This window comes from Megascapheus bottae, chromosome 3 (genome assembly GCF_031878675.1).
Source record: "Megascapheus bottae isolate mThoBot1 chromosome 3, mThoBot2.hap1, whole genome shotgun sequence".
NCBI classification, from domain to species: domain Eukaryota; kingdom Metazoa; phylum Chordata; class Mammalia; order Rodentia; family Geomyidae; genus Megascapheus; species Megascapheus bottae.
The window spans coordinates 25,171,592-25,192,596 of NC_143511.1; the positions used below are offsets into that span (position 1 = coordinate 25,171,592).

General features: G+C 41.4%; 1 protein-coding gene across 4 annotated transcripts in view; it reads right to left on the bottom strand.

Annotated features, from left to right (window-relative positions):
• Pip5k1b (phosphatidylinositol-4-phosphate 5-kinase type 1 beta) overlaps positions 1-21,005 on the bottom strand; it is a 226,747-nt gene that overhangs the window by 4,708 nt on the left and 201,034 nt on the right. For all 4 annotated transcript variants that reach the window (XM_090329679.1, XM_090329680.1, XM_090329681.1 and 1 more), the window contains one exon: positions 2,855-2,972. In XM_090329679.1, coding sequence (XP_090185805.1) covers positions 2,855-2,972 — 118 coding nt within the window. The remainder of the gene's footprint in view (positions 1-2,854; positions 2,973-21,005) is intronic.

Sequence of the window (21,005 nt, forward strand, 5' to 3'; positions counted from 1 at the left end):
ACAACAAAAAAAAACCAAACTTTCATGAACTTTTGTGCCCAGGCTGACTTTGAACCATGATCCTCAGATCTCAGCCTCCTGAGTAGCTAGGATAACAGGGATGAGACCCTGGCGCCTGACAACACTGGTCTTTTATGACAAGGAAGAGGAGTCCAGAAAGGGAATCCAGAGAGACTGGAGAGGAGAGGAAAGAGAGACTAATTTTAGGAGACAAAGGAAGGAAAATGGCAGAATAGCCCATGGACAGCTTGGGGGGTAGTGGGGGAGGGGGGCCTGGAGCCCTCTACCACTTTGAGCCACAGCACCACTTCCAGGTTTTGGATTAGTTCATTGGGGATAAGGGTCTCATGGGACTTTTCTGCCTGGGCTGGTTTTGAACTGTGATCTTTAGATCTCAGCCTCCTGAGGAGCTAGGATTCCAGGCATGAGCTATCAGAGCTCCCTAAGAGGTCTTTGTAGCTTTTATTCTTTTTCTCCCCCCAGAGCAAGTGCTTTTCACTGAGCTAAAACATCAATCTCTAAGCTAATCCTTAAACAGCAATTAGTATTATTAAAAAAAATAAAATGTTTCTATAAGAGATTTCATAATCTGACTGGCAGGTCACTTCATTAAACTGAAGCATATGTCACTTTTAGTTAAAAAATACGAATACCTTGTAGATGCCAAAGGGGTCAGGAATGACACTGATTTATTATTACTATTATTATATTTAGATTTTAATGCATCTCAGGAATGTTATTTGATTAATAACTTAAGGAGTAAAGGGTCCTAGTTTATCCTTTCTGAAATCTCTAATGCCCACCAATGGATCTTTTGGTGAAGGAAAGGCATTCTGGTTGAAAGGCTTAGGAGCCAATGGTGTGTTTCTATGGTTGTTTGCTGTTGCCAGACTCATCAACCACTGGAGTGGTGCCTTTGATTAGTGAGGAATCCAGCCTTCTCATTTGAAGCCATGAAATGGCCACTGTCTCAAACAGACATCTTCCTACAGCAACCAATAGTGGCTTCCCAGGAAATCACCGAAGAGACCCACACTGTATGAAAAAGCCACTAACTTCAACACCACGGGTTCGAATCCCAAACAGATTCTCTTGCCAAAAAGTTGTCTCAGGCTCCCATGAGCTCCATGAAAGTACTTCTCTTCCTAATTTTTAATTCCTCTGGTTCTCCCCGTACACAACAGTACACTAAGCTGTTAATTCAGTCCTTTTCATTTCTTCCTCACCCTTCCCCTTCATCATTAACTACCCTTAAAACACACTCAATAATTAGAGTAGCTCAGAACTGCTTATCAGACCATGAATCTCTGAAGGTTTAACCCTTTCTTTTTCCTTCATGCACAGCTAATTCATTTTTTATAACACATTTGTGGGTGAAAGGATGGTCATGTGAAGGAACAGGGCATACTTTAGGGGTAGAAGAATAGAAGCAAAAAAAAAAAAGGGCTCTGTCCTGTACCAGCCATCTTTTAAACTCCTCCACTATGAAAAACACAGGCCATCAGTTCCCACCCATTTTGGGGGGGGGGCATGCTCACTCATCCCACCTTCCCCTGAACACCAAATTGCATTCTCTGTTAGGCAAAGCAAAGCTGCCTTCATAGCAGCGATGGGTCAGTGTAAGTGCCTCTGGCTCTACCTGAGACTGTTCACAAGGGGAAATTCATGAAGAACATCACGTGATTGCTACTTTACCTCAAAGCAGTCTACTTAATTTCTTGCATTCCTTTACATACCCTCCTCTGTTCAGGTTTATCAGTCCAACTATGTCTCTTTAAGTTTGTTCCTCCTCTACATAGATTTTCTTGTCATATTATTTTGTCTGATTTTGGGTAAGTTGCTTGACATCTAGATTTACTTTTGGTTTTGGTCCTGAGGATTGAGCTCAGTGCCTGGGCTCTGTGCCTAAGCCCCTCCTTGTTCAAGGCTAGTGCTCTACTATTTGAGCTGCAGTACCACTTCCAGCTTTTTCTGTTTATTTGGTACTGAAGAGTTGAACCCAGGGCTTCATGCATACTAGGCAAGCACTCTATCACTAAGCCATATTCCCAGCCCCCTCACCTTTGTTTTTGAGGGGGGACTATGTTTATGGATCAAACCAGGGCCTGGTGCATGCTAGGCAAAGATTCTACTGAAAGCTATGTCTCTGGTTTTCTGGGTTTAATTCACTGCTTGGCAGTTCAGAGTGCTAGTTTTCAGTTAGTCTGTACTGGTTTGAATCTGACCCTTACTGATTCTTGAGGGCAGACTGTGTAGCATCCATGTGCCTTATCTATAAAGTGATCACACCTCCCTCAGAGGGATGCTGTAAGATGAAGTGACTTAGTCCCCTATAAAGTACAGAGGACAGCTCGGATTGCTGCGAATATTCAAAAAAGCTTCATGGCTTGATTTTAGCTGCAACTGTAAGATTTGGATAGATCAAATTTTCTCTAATCTTGGTGAGAAAAATTTCTCCAACCTGCTACTTTTCCCTTTCTCCCTCACCTCTGAACCATATTGTAGTAGAAGACTCACCATTTGACCACCCTGCCTGCCTGCCTGCTTGCCTTCCTTCCATGACTGGGATTTGAACTCTTGATCTGATGCTTTCATTCATTGGCTGCAGCTCTACAACCTGAGCTAAGTTTCCAGTTGCATTATTTTGTGGGTTAATTGAAGATGAGTCTTACACACTTTCCTTCCTGAGCTGGTTTTGAACAGTTTCCAGATCCCGGCGCCTCCTGAGTTGCTAGGTATGAACTACCAGGTTTCTATAAAACTTGTTTTATAAAACTTGTTTTCAGGTATTATAAACCAGTGCTTTGCTTGATCCATTCATTATCCAAAAGAGGAGGAAGGAAACTGGACTTACTAAATAGACATCCAGCACGGAGGCATTATCATCCTGCATTTCCAGAGCTCGTGGCTCAGCAGTCAAGTAGATGGTCCCCTCCTCCAGGGTAAAAGTGGAACTGGAAGGGAAACCTTTACTGGAAAAACAAAGACAAACAATGAGCACATGACCATTAAAACAGTTTAACCCCGACACCCCCCAGATAAGCGGCTAATGTGGCGGCTCTGGCAATGAAACTTTTCTCGAGAGCTATGCCTTAGACATAAGTACATTTTTTTCTTTTTTATTGTAATTAATAGAAGGGTTGCAGTTATATTTGCCAGATAGAAGGTGTATTACTTCTCACACATTGATACCCCTTCTCATGTTTTTGTCCCCATTTTCCTCCCCCACCCCAACATTTGGGTTTTAAGCATGTGGATTTTTTTTTTTTTTTTGCCAGGCCTGGGCTTGAGCTCAGGGCCTGAGCACTATCCTTGGACTTTCTCAAGGCTAGCACTCTACCACTTGAGCCTCAGCACCACTTCTGGCTTTTTGCTATGTATATGGGGTACCGAGGAATCGAACCTGGGTCTTTGTGCATGCTAGGCAAGCACTCTACCACTAGGCCAAACTCCCGGCCCTTAAGTATGTGGTTTTGCATGCAGCACACTTTGTTTTTATATCTTCTATGCATGAGACATCTTATGGGGGGGGGGTCTCAGTTATTGGGAAGGGAGTGTGCTGTGAATTACAGGAGCTTACACTGTCTTTGGCTTCTACTTCTCTTTTTCTTCTCTTTCTCTGCTTTCCTTCCTTTTTCTTTCTTAGTCAATTTAATGTTTCTCTTGTTTTCTCTTTTTTCTCCTCTTTGGCTCTGAAGAGTCCATGGTGTGTGTACATCAGAATGGTTCTGATGTGTATTCCTGACTATAATGCAATTCCTGGGTCTTGTCTACCAGTGTTTTGGATTTTGAGGGTTTGGCTGGTGAATTTGCATTTGTGGCAAGCTCTCAGGTGACACTGTGGCTGCTGGGCTAAGGACCAGTGACAAGTGACATAAGCACAGAGCCTACACAGACCTTTAGGAATAGCAACAATAGGCAAAGCAGTGCATTGATGAAGCATATAAAGAGAAGCCACTGTATTCTGTTTTTATTTGATAATCAGTATTAATTGTTAGAGTATGAATGAACCATTTCATTTTATTAGTATTTAAATCGATATCAGTGGGATATACAATTTCTCCCCCTATAGAAATACAAGTTAGTTTTCATTTGTGGAAATTTACCACAGGAAGGTCTTCCAGAAATGGAAATAACTCTAAGCATTGACTGCCTGTAAAATATTTGGGAACTAAGAATTCTGAATGGTGAAAAACATTTTCAAAAGGATTCTGAGGGGTAACACTGAGCAAGATAGATTGTATTCATAAATTGCTTTGGTAAGTGGCAACTCTTTTGTACAACTACTTAAAGATAATAAAAAATTAAAAGGGGATTCAATTAAATATTAAGAAAGGGAATCCTATGATTTTCAATGAAGCCATTTATATTTTCACTGATAATAAAAAATAATATAAAAAAGCTAAAACAGGCTGGAATTATAGCTTAGTCATTGGGTGTTTGCTAAAGTATGTGTGAGGCCCCAAGTTCTATTCCTACCACTACAAAAAATGGGTTGAAGCTGGGTAAGGTGGCTCATGCCTGTAATCCTAGCTACTCAGGAGGCTGAGATCTGAGGATCAAGATTCAAAGCCAGCTTGGGTACTATAAAGCTGTGAGACTCTTATCTCCAATTAATCATTAGAAAACAGAAAGTGGGGCTGTGGATCAAGGGGTAGGGTGGCAGCCTTGAGCTGAAGAGATCAGGGACAGTGCCCAGGCTCAGAGTTCAAGTCCCACGACTCACAAAAGAAATGGGTTGATACATTTTCTTTTCTCTGAAAGTCTGCACATGTTAAAGAAAATAAATCAAAGTTCCCCTTTCTTTTCAAAGTGCTACAATGGGTTATGAACTGTACCAATGCATCTTCCAGGACAGGCTGACTGTGATTTCTTTCCTTCAAGCTGTTAAATTTTAATATCAACCCCTTTCAGTTTTTAAGGGCTGATACTTTAAGAGCCATGAATGGGGGCTGGGAGTTTGGCCTAGTGGTGGAGTGCTTGCCTAGCATGCACAAAGACCCAGGTTTGATTCCTTGGTACCACATGCATAAAAAAAAAAGCCAGAAGTGGTGCTGAGGCTCAAGTGGTAGAGCTCTAGCCTTGAGAAAGTCCAAGGACAGTGCTCAGGCCCTGAGCGCAAGCCCAGGACTGGCAAAAAAAAAAAAAAAAAAAAAAAAGCCGTGAATGGTAATGAACAGTGATTAGGTTATTCTTGTGGATCAAAGACAAAGATGAAATAATGGTTGTTGGTTGATTTTTGCCCTCCAACCATTAAAATGTGGCTCCTATCTCTTATGACTTGTGCGAGAAACAATGGGCTCAGAAAATATGGAATTGTGAAACAATATCCCAATTTTATTTGATTTTTTTCGGGGGGGGATTCAATTTTTCATATAACTAAAGAAATTGTCTAATGACTTCTGGGTTATTTTGTAAACATAATTTACTCAAGAAGGTTCAAAACAGAAGTTTCCTCTTTCTTTCTGAGTTATTTATGATTTAAAAAGTTCATTTGCCTCTTAAAGCTATTTGTTACACAAACACACACACATACACATACACACACACACGAACAAATTCTGGAGGAAGTACTTTCTCTTTCTCAAATTTTATTTGTTTTTAAATTTAACTCTTAAAATATTTGTTAAAAAATGTATGAGTCAGGTGCTGGTGGCTCATGACTGTTCTAATCCTAGCTACTCAGGAGGCTAAGAATTGAGAACTGTGGTTCAAGGCCAGTCTGGGCAGGAAAGTTCTTGAGACTAATTTCCAGTAAACTATCAAAAATAAAGAAAGAAAAATCTGAGAGTAGAGCTGTGGCTCAAGTGGTAGAACACTAGCCTTAAGAGAAATGAGGTCAGGGACAGTGGCCAGGCCCTGAGTTTTAAGCTCTAGGACCAGAACATATGCACAACAATTTATTAGGTTTTTATTTATTTAGTAGCTTTTTTTTTTGCGGGGGAGGGGGGGTAGGATGGTGTTGCTGGAGATTGAATCCAGAGACCTGTAAACCTCAAGTATGAGTTGTGTGACTGTGTTACACTGCAGGCCAGGTTTTTTTTTTTTTTTTTTTTTTGTGCCAGTCCTGGGCTTGAGCTCAGAGCCTGAGCACTGTCCTTGGACTTTCTCAAGGCTAGTGCTCTACCACTTGAGCCTCAGCATCACTTATGGCTTTTTCCAAGTATGTGGTACCAAGGAATTGAACCCAGGTCTTCGTGCATGCTAGGCAAGCACTCTACCAGTAGGCCAAACTCCCGGCCCCTGCAGGCCAGTTTTTATTTTTATTGATTTTGAAACTGAAGGAAAAAATAGTAAGTATACTTGAAAGAATTCCACCCTACCTTCCCTTAATTGCTACCATTTAGCCATATATTTTATCACTATTTTTCTGTAAATCAACATTAGCATCTTTTGTAGAACTATTTTAAGGAGAGCAAGTTGGACACAAAACATCCCTGCCCTCCCCACCGAACCCATTCCTGTGAATTTTCTAAAAACAAGAACATTCTGTCATATAATACAATGCAATTATCAAACTCAGGAAACTTGGACGGACATAATACTGTGACCTCATCTACAGTCCATATTCAAATTCTGTCAACATTTTATTTTTAAAAAATGACCTTATATTCATACAGTGTGAAATATAGTGAAGTAATTCTGTCTCCTTGTGATTTCAGAGAGTTCTTGCCAAGGCAAACCCATTGTGGAGCTATTTTTCAATTTTATATTAATCATGGACTTTTTGGCTGCTAGCAAAAACATCATGTATATATATATATATATACATACGTGTATGTGTATATAAAATGCTATTTTATTATTATTATCATATTTTTGTCAGTTGTGGGGCTTGAACTCTGGACCTGGGCACTGTCCCTGAGCTCTTCAGCTCAAGGTTACTGCCATACACTGGGCCTGGGCATTGTCGCTGAGCTCTTCAGCTCAAGGCTTCTGCTCAACTCCTTGAGTCACAGTGCCACTTCCAGTTTTCTGGTGGTTTATTGGATATAAGAGTCTCATGGACTTTAGTTCCCTGGGCGGGCTTTGAACCTTGATCCTCAGATCTCAGCCTCCTGAGTAGCTAAGATTACAGGTGTGAGCCACTGCATCCTGCATAAAATGTTATTCATAATAGCTCAAATGGCAGTGCTCCAAATATCCACTAACTGATGGATGGATAATTCATAAAATGCAAAATTATTTGGCAATAAAAATGAAATGCCAATACAGGTAACAGCGGGGGTTCACTTCAGAAAAACTATGCTAGCCACGTGCCAGTGGCTCACACTTGTAATCCTAGCTACACAGGAGGCTGAGATCTGAGGATCGAGGTTCAAAGCCACCATGGACAGACAAGTCCATGAGACTCTTATCTCCAATTAACCACAAAAACCGGTAAGTGTAGCCGTGGTTCAGAGACAGTGCCCAGGCCTAGAGTTAAAGCCCCAGGACCGGAAAAAAAATTACACAAAGTGAAAGAAGCTGGTTATAAAAGAGCACATATAATATGACCTCACTTATGCAGAATGTCTTCAATAGGCAAATCTATATGGACCGAAAGCAGATTCATTGTTGTCAGCTACAAGGGAAAAGAAAGGAACAGAAAAAGCTGCAAATAGGTCCTGGATTTCTCCTTGAGGAGCTGAAAATGTTCTATAGTTAGATTCTGGTGTTAAGCCCCAACTCTGTGGATTCATGAAAACCTGCTGAATGGTCACTTTAAGTGGATGAATTGTAAGGTATTGCAGTAAAACAACGAACGAGGCTTAAGAGGAACCTAACAGTCACAATTCTAAACTTGATCTTTTAACACACAGCATGGGAAATGTCACAAGCTCCATACTTCAGGTCAGATGCATGTCAGGATGACTTTGAATAATTCTCCAATTTATTCACCGGCTATTCAAAAATACCTTTTTTTTTTTTTTTTTTTTTTTTTGCCAGTCCTGGGCTTGAGCTCAGGGCCTGAGCACTGTCCTTGGACTTTCTCAAGGCTAGAGCTCTACCACTTGAGCCTCAGCACCACTTCCGGCTTTTTTCTATGTATGTGGTACCGAGGAATCAAACCCGGGTCTTCATGCATGCTAGGCAAGCACTTTAACCACTAGGCCAAACTCCTGGCCATAAATACCTTCTTTTTAATTACAGACAAAGATAATACATACTTGAGCTGGCAATAGAAAGGAGTTGGGTTCTGGAATTGGAATCTGATGATGAGGAGACTAGGATGGCAGCTCTTAGATTCCCTGGGGAACCATCTCTAAGGTCCCAGGACCTTACTGATGGACAGTGAGCATGGACTAATGGCCAGGTTGCCTGTACATCTGGGCTGGATGGAAGAAGTATGTTTTGAGGGAGGGATTTTTTTTTAAATCTCTTGATTTTAAACCTCTTGATTTAAATTTCTGAATTATTGCTCAAGTAAGAAACAGGAAATTGCCATAAAACTCTCTGAGAAACCAAGGAAGATGCCAACTGTGGCTCAAGTGGTAGAGCTCCAACCTTGAATAGAAAACCTGGGCATGTCCTCTGCAGGACTCCAGGTTCTGGCCACTGCCTTCTGCAGCCAGCATCATCCCTCCTTGGGTTCGTTGGCCCAGATTAGGGCTGGATGTGGTGAACTGCAGCACGATGCTGGAGGTTGCTCAGAAGTTAACAGAGTTGAAGTCTGGACTAGTTTTCTGTGGATTGCCTTTCCTAAGGTTATCACTATTGACATTTTAGAAATTTGTCATTGCAGAACAAGAGGGCTCAGGCAGATGTGGTTGGAAGCATGCACAATAACCACATCTTACGAAAAGAAACAAACGGTGCAGGATGTCCGATGTGAGCGGTGTCAATCTTTTCTCTCTTGGGGTGAGTAGCAATAAACAGAAAGGTTTGAGGAAAAGAAAGAAGGTAAAAAAGGCTTTACGAAGCAACCTGTGAAACAATAATGAGCACATTTAGCAAACACAACAACGCTATTTAGGCTTCCAACAGCTTTTAAGTTAAAAAGCAAAATAAGTAATTAAAAATATTGAATGAAAAGAACACAATAAATTTTGAGCCCTTTATAAATAACAATTTAAAAACAAACAAACAAACAAGGATCTCATTATGTAGTCCAGATTGTACTTAAACTGGAGATCTTCCTGCTCAGTCTTCTGTTTCAGCGGGGATTATAAACCCAGGTCACCACACCTGGATAATAATCGGACACTTTATAGTTAAATTGTGTGTTCTGAGGGATCTGACTTACTGTCTGGCAGTGAGTGAAAGCTTCTAGTTATTATCCTCACTAGCCATATACACAGAGGGAGCCACGAGGAATGTATTGCTCCTCCAACAATTTTAGATGAGAAATCTATACAACGTGTGAGCCAGGAGAAGATATAAGCCCATTTTAGGGAAACCTGAAACCTGAGCCGGTGCAGCCTGTACAGGCTGAGTTGAAACTTTGGGAACAGAGAGATTTGGCTTTGGGGGGTCTGGCTCTTCCACTTAGTTGTGTGTGATACAGCTTGAGTTCTTAACTCTCGTGAGCTCCAGGTTCCTGTATGCAAAATAAGGAGAGAACTACTGAATAGGCAGGATTAATGGAATGATTAGTGATGGTGAACGTGTGAGGTGAACATCCAGTGAGCATCCCTGCCGGTTCTAGAGCCAGGATTCCGTCAGTGAGCCGAATAAAGTCTCTCTGCTCCTAGAAGTCACCCAGGATCAAGGAAGATGGACAATGAGATGAAGAGATGAAGTCCTGATTATGGTCTGGGGATGGAGCTCAGTGGCGGGGCCAGCGTGAGTGAGGCCCTGCGTTTGATCCGCAACACCACAGAGGAAAACTGATCGTGTTGGTCAAAACTGGGAAGGAAAAAGAAAGACAGAAAGGAATAGGAAGTGAGTGAGTGACAGGTTGGAGGTCAATTCCAAATAGCAAGTTCCCCTTGCTTTGCCACTGTCATCCTTATGGAACTCAGGTACTCCACAGAACAAATATCAAGCCCTTAAAAAATGGCAGCACTATAATTTGGAGACAACTTTTCTGACAGAATGCAGAATTTTCTCATTCTGTTCATTGTGTGTTCATATCACAATTTAACAGTCTACCTTTGCTAGACATTTTGGTTGTCGCTGTTCTATTGCTAATAAAAGCAGTACCGCAATGGCTAAAAAAAAAAAAATGAAGTTCTGCTGGAAGCAGTGGCTGTAATCCTAGCTACTCAGGAGGCTGCGAGCTGAGGATCGAGGTTCAAAGGCAGCTGGGTCACTATTGAGACTCTTATCTCCAATTAATCACTAGAAAACAAGAAGTGGGGCTGTGGATCAAGGTGTTGGGCAGTAGCCTTGAGCTCAGGGACAACGCCCAGGCCCAGAGTTCAAGTCCCACAATCGACCTACACAAAAGAAGAGGTGAAGTTTTGCGGGGCACTGGTGGTTCACACCTGTAATCCTAGCTACTCAGGAGGCTGAGATCTGAGGATCATGGAAGCCGGTCTATGTAGAAAGTCTGTGAGACATTAGTTTCCAGAAAACCAGAAGTGCCCAGGCTCAAAGTTCAAGCTCTAGGACAGGCAAAAGAAAAAAAAAATGGGAAAGTTCCTTTTGCTGGGCTGGGGCAAATGTTCTACACACTCATAGTTCTCTCTAGCGAGAGGATTCTGGGAAGATGTCGGAGGTTCAGGGTGAGTCTTTCTGAGTTCTCGCCAAGATACCAGCTTTAGTTGCTAACTCCTTCCTTGGCCTCTCTAACCTCTTTTAAAGGCTGGAGGTGGGCCGTTGGCTAAGGGTTGCAAAACTGGTGTCTGACCACTTCCTTTACAAGGATGACATGTTCATACTTGCTTTTGTGATGGGCCTGTCATAAATGATACTAAAAATACTTCCTTCTAACATCAGTATGCTATTTTTAGCGAAAGACAGCCTAGCAAAGTTTACAAAGATTATTGGAGATAAAGGTGAATCTTTCTCATTAAGAAAGGTTTCACATAGGACAAGTATTACATTGGCTATTGAATAAATATGTATGTATATGTACACTGTTACTGAAATAAAAAATATAATTACTGAGGGCTGGGTGCAGTAGCTAACACTTATAGTCAAGTGAGGATTGTGGTAAAAACAGGGAAAAACTGAGAACCTAGCTCAAAGTTCAAACTTGTAATTGTACCTACATGTAAAGCCCTAGGCAGGAGGGTTTTGACTTGATGCTGGTCCCAGCAAAAATTCAAGATCCAATCCTAAAAAAAACTAAACTAAAGCAAAAAGGGCTGGGCTGTGGCTCAAGTGATAGAGTGCCTACCTAGCAAGCATGAGAATTTGAGTTCAACCCTAGTACTGAGGAAATGGGGCAAGAAGAAAAAAAGAAATGTAATTATAAAGAAAAAATAAGGAAAGCCAGGAGCTGGTAGCTCACATTTGTAATCCTAACTACTTAGGAGGCTTAGATCTGAGGATTATAGTTTGAAACCAGCTCAGGCTGTAAAGTCTGTGAGACTCTTATCTCCAATTAACCACTAGAAAACCAGAAGTAGAACAGTGGCTCAAAGTGGTAGAGCACTAGCTTTCAGCAAAAAAAAAAAAAACAAAACTCAGGGACAGTGCCTAGGCCTTGAGTTCAACACCCACAACTAACTCCCAAATCAGTAAGGAAATAAGATAGAAATAAACTATCTAATCCAAATGCATAGGTTCATAAACTATAGCAAATTTCTCTGTCCTTGAAGATATCCTATATAGAAAGTGAAAGATACCCTAAAATGCCTTTGGTATTAACTGAATATCCAGTTCTCTTCAGTTCTGCTACTGGGCAATATTCTTGTTTGTGTCATGTTTGCTTATGGTACTATTAAAATGGACCCCCTAATTCTCCACTAATGTGTTTCCCAGGGGGACACTGGAAGCAGGGGTGGGGATGGTGTAAGATCTCCCCTAGGGACACACACTCTCAAACTGCAGCAGGGGTGCTGTGTTCTATACCCTTCCTCAAACTCAGCTGGGAAAGATCCATTTTTGGAAGCCACACTAGGTGACTGGGTTTAAGAGCTTGGCAACCTGCCTAGCTTCTGCACCACTGGGTTTGGCTACAGTTCCTACACTTCTGATTGTCCTGGGGCTAATCTTGTCTAATTTGCAACAAGCCTCCCAGGAAACTGCTAATCTGCTTGGTTCTGTTCTCTCTTCCTGGGGTACAGGAGCTGCCAGCGTTCCCCCCCTACCCCCGCTCTGATCTCCTGGCTCTGCAAACTTCTTCTAAGTGAGAATTGTGCAGTGCAGGGGGATTTCACCTCCTTGCTGAAACCATCCTAGCTCATTTTGCAGCCTGGAACATTGATTTCTGGTTTGTAGAACTAATGAGGGTTTTATAGCTCATTATCCTGGGGACATGTTCAGAGGAACATATGGTTTCCTGCCTTTTAAAAGTCATTCTCTCGCTGCCTCAACTATTCTTTTTAAATCAAATAAATAACATCATTATATATCACATGGCACAGATGACTGGGGATGAAAAACAAATTTTTCCTGACCTTCCATCCAACCCCTCATTTAAGGGGGGGCTCTGGGCTTTGCTCTCACTTGACACATGGCTGGTGTCACAAACAGCATCTATAGATTTACTTGGAAGGACATTTACCACTGCTGTAATGTATTTCCTTCCAACATTGGCTCTGTATTAAAAAAATTTTTATTTATTCTGTAACCATCAATAAACTACTTCACCACTTTTTTTAGTCTATCAACTACACACCATTTGCCTTTTTTCATCTTTGTTTTACCTTTCTCTTTGTATTTAGAAACATTAAAAATGCCTCTAATTTTTCATAGCTAATAACATTTATATTATACAACCAAATCTCTCCTGCTTTGCTTTGGCTTTAAAATTAGAAAATCAATACACAGAGTTTATATTATGATGACTAAGTAAATACTGTTGACTGCCTGGCCAATGGTGTTAAAGTTATGTCTTCCTCTTTGGGCTCAAAGTCTTGCCAAGAAAAATGTTTCCAATATCAAGGTTCAGTGGAATTTCCCTTCCCCCCTCCCTCCTTCCTTTTCTTCTTTTCTTTCTCTCTTTTTTCTTTCTTTCTCCTCCCTCCTGTCTTCTGTCTGTCTCTTCCCTCCCTCTCTCTTTCCTCCTTCCCTTTCTCTCCCCTCCTCCCCCGAGGTCATTCATTCTTTTACTTAAATTCACACCACACTGTAACTACCCCTGGTTGGAGAGTTTCCCCCTTCAGATGCTTGCTGCCATAAGGGACAAAGCACCATATGGCGAGTCTAACATCGTGCTGAGCCGCAAGTCCTGTTTCTCTGGTCATTAGGTAGAACGCTGGGCAAATCACCACTTGAACACAAAGGACAACTTCTGCCTAGTTCATCTCATACAGTCACTGGATGACACGAGTGTAAGGGAGAAAGGCCGACAAAGAAAAGTAGCAGCATGGCTTTTACCCCTAGAAGGCTGTCAGGGATCAGGGGCCTTTGATGAGGGCTGTTAGCATAGACACATTTATCCTAAGTCCTTGGAAAGAATTCCTTTCCTGCTATTCTAAGCTTTGCTACCGGAACACTAACCGATAAGAAATGTTTCCTTGTAGAGAAAGTCCACAAATATAGTCCTGTCTCACTTAATGGCTGCACGTCCTTTCTCACTGCTAGAGGCACGAACGCTGGGCAAGCCAGATCCTGCAGCCCGCGGGCATGCGGAGATGCTCAGAGACACCTCATGACCAGCTCCAAAAGCTCACTTTTGTCTGGGGTGGGGGTGAGGAGAAGCTGCTCACAGGATGTGGAAATCCTTGAGGACTGGCACTAGACTTGGCATCGGAAGCCTGCATGGAGTCAATGTACAGGAAACCCCGACCCTTGCCAGATAGCGCATCTCTGACAAACTGGGCTCTTTGGCTAATGGAGTAGATGTGTCTACACAATGACTCAATATGGAACTAGAGAGGTAGGAAGGCCTCCATCCAGACTGCCTACCTTCCTAACCTCTCCTTCAAAATAAGTCTCTTTGAAGCCTTCACTTATTTCAGTCTTTCTCCTTTCCAGACATGAACATGTCTGCTGCTCTTCCTCATATTTCTACTTTGGATATATTTTGACCATCTCCTCCTTCCTTCCTTCCTTCCTTCTTTCCTTCCTTGTTTCCTTTTTATCAGTCATGGGGCTTGAACTCAGGGCCTGAACTTTTTTTGCTCAAGGGTAGTGCTCACTTTGAGCCATAGCAGCATTTCCAGTTTTCTGGTGGTTAATTGGTTAATCCAAGATAAGAGTCTCACAGACTTTCCTGTCCAGGCTGGCTTCAAATTGGGATCCTCAGATCTCAGCCACCTGAGTGGCTAGGATATAGGTGTGAGTCACCAACCCCTGTCTGACCAGGAAAGCTTACACAGTAGTGGGCACTCTGTTCCTCCCCTTTATAAATGAACACCCCTGGCACAGAGCCTGCTGCAGATAGAGAATAAAGAACACATTTTGGAACTGACAGGCAAAAAAGGAAGGCGGTATGTTCCCAGGATTAATAGTTCTGGGGATAGAAGCCACAGTTGCTCAAAGTGGTGGAAGCAACTGAGTTCTACCAGCAGAAGTCGTGGAAGCAGGAGAGGGCCTCCTATTTGCTGAGAGGAGTGTGTGGGTCATGGCTGGAGGAAAACCTTTGTTCAAGGACCCTTGTCTTCATCTAGCTCTGTTTGTTGTTTTTTTTTCCCCAGAAGTATACAGATGTCTGTCTGTCTGTCTCTGTCTGTCTCTCTGTCTCTGTCTCTGTCTCTCTCTCACACACACACACACATACACACACACACACACACACAAACAATTAAAGCAAGCAGCTATCACTGGTCACCTGTGTTTATACTATGAGGATTATAGTATACATATTATTTCATATCACCATTAAAGATAGCCCATTCACGCTAGGTCTTTTGCTATGTCTTTTCTATATCTGAATATTGTGGCCAATTGGTCTCAACACAGGTGACACTTGGATTTGTACACAGAGATCCTGGAGCCATATCTGTCCTATACATATTTGCCTTATGGTGTCCAATCACAGATAAGAATTAGCTTTTTCCTGTGGTTCTAAGGCAGTTCTATCAATAGCAGTTCATAAAGAGGCTGGGTATTGGTGGCTCAGGTCTGAAATCCTACTTACCCAGAAGGCTAAGATCTGAGGATTATGGTTGGAGGCAAGCCTGGGACATAAAGTTTTGAGACCTTAACCTCCAATTAACCATCAAATATTTGGAAGTGGAGCTGTGGCTCAAGTAGTAGAGTACTAGCCTTGAGCACAAAAGCTCAGGGACAGCTCTCAGACCCAGAGTTTACAACCCAGGATCAGAAAAAGAAAGGACAGATGACATAGACCCATTTCTAAATGACAAATCTATTGGTAGACACAGTATTTATTTATTTTTGTCTCCATCAAAAGGATGAGAAACAGCTGAGTGCTGGAGGCTCACACCTGAATTACACCTACTTAGGAGGCTAAGATCTGGAGGATCATAGCTTGAAGCCAGTCCAAGGAGAAAAGTTTGGGAGACTCCATCTCCAAACAGTCAGCAGAAAGCTGGGCTAAAACTGTGGCTCACAGAGGAGGGTCACTGGCTTATACCTGTATTCCTAGCTACTCAGAAGACTAAGATCCAAGGATCTTGTCCAGGCAGGAAAGTCTGTGAGACTTTTAGCTCCAATTCACTACCCAAAGCCAGAAATGGAACCATGATTCAAGTGCAGAGCACTAGCCTTGAGCAAAAGTTCAGGTATAGCACTCAGGCCCTAAGTTCAAGCCCTAGTACCAACTCTCTCCCTCTCTCTCCCTCCCTCCCTCCCTCCCTCCCTCCCTCCCTCTCTCTCTCTCTCTCTCTCTCTCTCTCTCTCTCTCTCTCACACACACACACACACACACACACACACACACACACACACAAAATGTGTCTCGTGTTAGGACACTAGCTGAGCAAGCCATCTGGAGCTAGCACGAAGCCTTGAGTTCAAATCCTAATGCTATCAGAAACTAGAGGAGCAGGAATAGTACTGAAAAGAAAGAGAAACCTTTAAACACTTAAAGATAATAATAATAATGATGATAATAATAATAATAGAAAAGAAGTATTTAAAATCCTAATCTCATGCCACATACAGAAGTTAATTTGTGATAGTTCATAGATAAAAGTGAAAGTTAAACTACTAAGTTTCCAGAAAAAAATAGTCCTTTTGTCCATGGGGTCATGCTAAGGAAGGAGCAGAAAGGAACATTCTGGTGAACTGGAAGAATTTCTTTACTTAGATGATTCTTGTAGACCCATTTGTCAAAATTCATGGGATCATTCATTTACCATTTTTGCATTTTGTTATATATAAGTTATGCTTCAACAATGAACGATTGACATAAGAACCAGTATCTGGTTTTCTACTAAAAAAAAACCCTCACAAACCATCCCTTCAAATATGACTACTTTATTTCAGGCACTGTGGTAAAAGCAAAATATGTTAATAAGTTGTTTGTACATGAGTAGGCCACTAACTTAGGAAGCAGCCAAAAAACTGAAGCAACAACTCAAGTGTCCATTGACAAATGAATTGTTAAAGAAAACACACACAGACACATGTACACCACACACACACACACACACACACACACACACACACACTCTCTCTCTCTCTCTCTCTCTCTCTCTAGAGCATTATTAACCCTTCAGGAGAAAAATCCTGCCATTTGTGGCAACATACCATGTAAAATATTATGCTCAGAGAACTAAGTCTGACACAGAAGGAGCAATACCACAGGAGCTCACAAAGATGTGAAATCTGAAAATCAAGTTCACTAAAGCATGAAAACAGATACTAGAAAGGTGGATATCAAAGGTGGTTATGGGTGTCAGGGGGTGGGGAGGGGAAAGAGACTGGCAAGATGTTGATGAAAGGTCACAAACGTTTGGTTATAGAAGATGAGTAAGCCCTAGAGATCTACTGTATTGCGCTTGAATTTAGGGCCTGGGCACTGTCCCTAGCTTTTCTGCTCAAGGCTAAGCTCTACCATTTGAGCTCCAGCTTCCCTTTTGATTTTTGTTGGTTAATTGGAGATAGGGGTCTCGCAGACTCTCCTGTCCAGGCTGGGTGGGTGCCAGTGGCTCACATCTGTAATCCTAGTTACTTTGGGGACTGAGATCTGTGGATTGTGATTCAAAGCCAGCCGGGGCCGGAAAGTTCATGTGACTCTAATCTACAATCAAGCATCAGAAAACCAGAAAGGACACTGTGTCTTACAGTGGTTGACTGCTAGCCCTGAGTGGAAAAGCTCAGTAACAGCACCTAGGCTCTGAGTAACCCCCCCACCCAAAAATAATGATGAGGGTTATGTTAAGTCTACTTTACTTCAAGATGACTGGCGACCTTATAAAAGAGAGAAATTTATAAATTGCCATGTGAAGACAAAAGCAAAGGGCTATATGAAAAGGATGTAAAATACTGTCAACAGACCATGAATAGCTTTGAGAAGCATGCAAAATCCTTCCTCTTAGCCTCTAGAAGGAATTGACTTTCTGATACCTTGACCTGGGCCTTCTGGCTCCAGGACAGTAGGCAATACATTTCTGTCATTTAAGCCATCCAGTCTGTAATATTGCATAACACCAGCCTAGCAAATCAACACACATAGTTAAAGAAAAACCTGACCATGGCCAATAGAAGGACTTGAGAATTTTCTTTCCTTTTCCTTAGTTCATAACACTATTTCAGTGGAAAACAATCTCTTATTGACATGAATTCACTAAGGAAAGCATTATCATCTAAAACATTGGTATTAAGTACCAAGAAAAGTGCAATTTCTTATTTTTGCTAAGCACTACATTTTCTGACCTTAAAAATTTAAAGTCTTGGAGAGTGCTGGTGACTCCTGCCTATAATCTTAAGTAATTTAGGAGGCTGAGTTCTGAGGATCTCAGTTTGAAGCCATCCCTGGCAGGAAAGCCCTTGAGGTCTTATCATTTGAAGTTAATCTCCTGAAAATTGGAAGTAAAGCTATGGCTCAAGGTGGTAGAGCATTATACTTAAGCAAAAAAGCTCAGGGACAGTACCCAGGCTCTGAGTTTAAGCCCCACGATTGACAAAACCAAAACCAAAACCACAAACAAACAAACAACAAAAAAAGCAGTCTTCAGATTAGCCAACACAATTTTTATGTTTTTGTGTTTGTGCCTTAGATTTCAAACTTTGCTCACTATATCAATACACTAAAAACTCATGGGGTTGAAATCACCACCCCTAACATGTAAGTGACATTTAAATAAAATCCAAATTACTATTTAGACTACAGAAGCTTTTGGGGAAAAAAAATCACATGAGAACAGATTAGAAGGGCAGTTTAGCTTTCCTACATGTACATTTATAATTATACCTGTCCAGAACTATTGGAAAACCATAAGCAGAATTGATTTCTAGTGTGTCTGCTGGCTTTAAAGAAGTTCAGCATGACAGGAAAGTTTCTCATCCATGGCTAGGTTAACAACAAACTTGTTATGAGCTCTGATTGGAGTAATTGGAAAATGTCACAGTAATTACGTGGGTCTGCTGTACTAGTCTCTGTTATTCAGGTCAACACTCTGTCCTGAATCATTAGGGACATACACAGTTTAGGGGTAAATCAAACAGAGCCCCAAAGAACACAGAGCAAATGGCCCCTGCTGGTACTTTCAGGGCTGAAACACTTTGGGATGTGAGCAGAATTGGGGCCTCTGTGGAGAATTGCTGAGTCTTACTCTGGGCTTTAAATCATGGTTCCACTTTAATAATCTCCGTACTGGTACTTATAATACCAAAGTCCTTTCTGTAAAGTCAAAGATCATAACTCAGCAAGTCAGAATCAAATATGTGGAGCATTTGTAATGGATGCTTCTCTACAGCATGGCCTTAGGCAGTTTTCTATTTAGGTATATGCTCTTGAAAGGTTTGGTTTTTACTTCCTGTGTGTCCCTTCCAATTGGTGCCATTCAGCTGGGACAGAGGAAGTTATTCCATTTGAGCTTTTCCAATATCCGTGTAGCTTTGTAATTAATGGGGATACAGATCACCTGTTGCTCTGGTTAGGTTGAGGGCCAGTATGTTAAATAGTTGGTCCCAGGATTGTGCTAATTAGGAGATTCGGGCACTGCTGATGAGATAGACCCTAATGAAAGGTCTTTAGACCACTGAGGTGGGGGGTGTGACCTTGAAGAGGCCTGGGTTGTCATTCCTATCCACTTCCCCTCCCCCCTTTTGTTTCCTAGCTGGTCACATAAGTTGTTTTGTTTTCCCATACCCTCTCTGCCTTTGCTCTCCGGTCAGTCCACTGAAAGCATGGGTCTGACTGATCTTGGACTGGTACCACCAAAACTGTGAGACAAAACAACCCTTTTTTCTTGATAATTTAATCAGCTCAGGTATTTCACTATAGTAATGGAAAGCTGCCTAATTCACAATGCAGATTATGTCACAGGAGCAAGCGTCTGCTGTGCTCGTTGCTCTTGAGAGGTACTCATTCTGTATTTTCTTGTCTACTTCATGTTAGAGGTACCCAAAGTTACCTTCCTCATGTTCTCCTTGTCTGAGGCATTTGTGAAGGCTCAGTGAGGTCACTCTTATGTCTGTCACTTGTGTTCAATACATTATTAGCTATTATTAGTGTTGTCATTGAAGACTATTATATAAAGAAAAAAAACATTCCATAGATTTGAGTGGCTCAAAAGTCAGCTTATTGTTAAATGTTTAATAATTAGCATTCTGGAAAAAATTCATAAGCTTACATTTTGGTACAGAATTTTTTTTTGCCAGTCCTGAGATCTGAACTCAGGGCCTGAGTACTGTCATTGGGCTTTTTCAAGGTTAGAGTTCTACCACCTGAGCCACAGCATCACTTCTGACTTTTTCAATGTATGTGGTACCACAGAATCAAACCCAGGGCTTCGTGCATGCTAGGCAAGCACTCTACCACTAGGCCACACTCCTGGCTCCTCCCACATTTGTTTTCTTATTAGCATTAATAATTGTGCAAGAGGATTTTGTTTTGGCATGTCCATATAGGTATGCAAGGTACCTTGATCATATTCACCTTTCCTGTCACTTTTCCTCATTCCCTTCCCATGTATATAAGATTATTGAAATGAATTCTGCTAACCAAGAAAGTATGGCAAATAATGAAAACATACAGGTTTTTAAAAAAATATTATAAATTCCATGTAACTAGCAGATTGTCACAGACTGGTTTTTTTTTTTTTTTTTGGCCAGACCTGGGGCTGAATTCAGGGCCTGGTCACTGTCCCTGATCCTGTATGTGCTCAGGCTAGCACTCTACCACTCGAGCCACAGCTCTACTTCTGGCTTTTTTATGTTTATGTGATACTGAGGAATCGAATGCAGGGCTTCAGGCATGATAGACAAGCACTCTAACACTTAGCCACATTGCTAGCCGGATGCTTTACTTTTAATAAGATAAAAATAGACACCTGCTGGAACTTCACTTTTGGGCTCAAATATGACTCACTCATTGGTTAGTGACTCTGTGGCTGAATGGAAGCGTCATTTTCAAGTCACTGGAAGATTATTACTTCAGTTTGTGGGTGCTGTTGACAAAACCAGAGCTGCAGCTACAATGTACTTTTAAGTTAAAACAATAACACATAATCACCCAAACAATAAATCTAGCCTTGACTTAAAGTGTTTCTTAAGTGTTGAGGAATAAGTACTTGTTTAATGACCCAATTTTGTATTCTTGAAAGAAATGTACAGTAACCATGATTCTATATTCTTTCTACTATGCAGATAAATGTAACCAAATCATCTTAAAAGCAAAAGTACTACGAATAGAATTGTTAAAAAGAGGTCCGTTTTGAACATTATTTTCTAAAAAGTCTATGTAATTTAATTGTTAATATTGTGGTGGGGCTCAATGTGAGTAAACTTTAGTGTACAACTGTATGAAAGCAAAAGGAAAACACTAAGAGCCAATTAAAGTCACTCTACAGAATTTGTGGATGCTGTTGGCATCACTGTGGTTATTGGCAAAA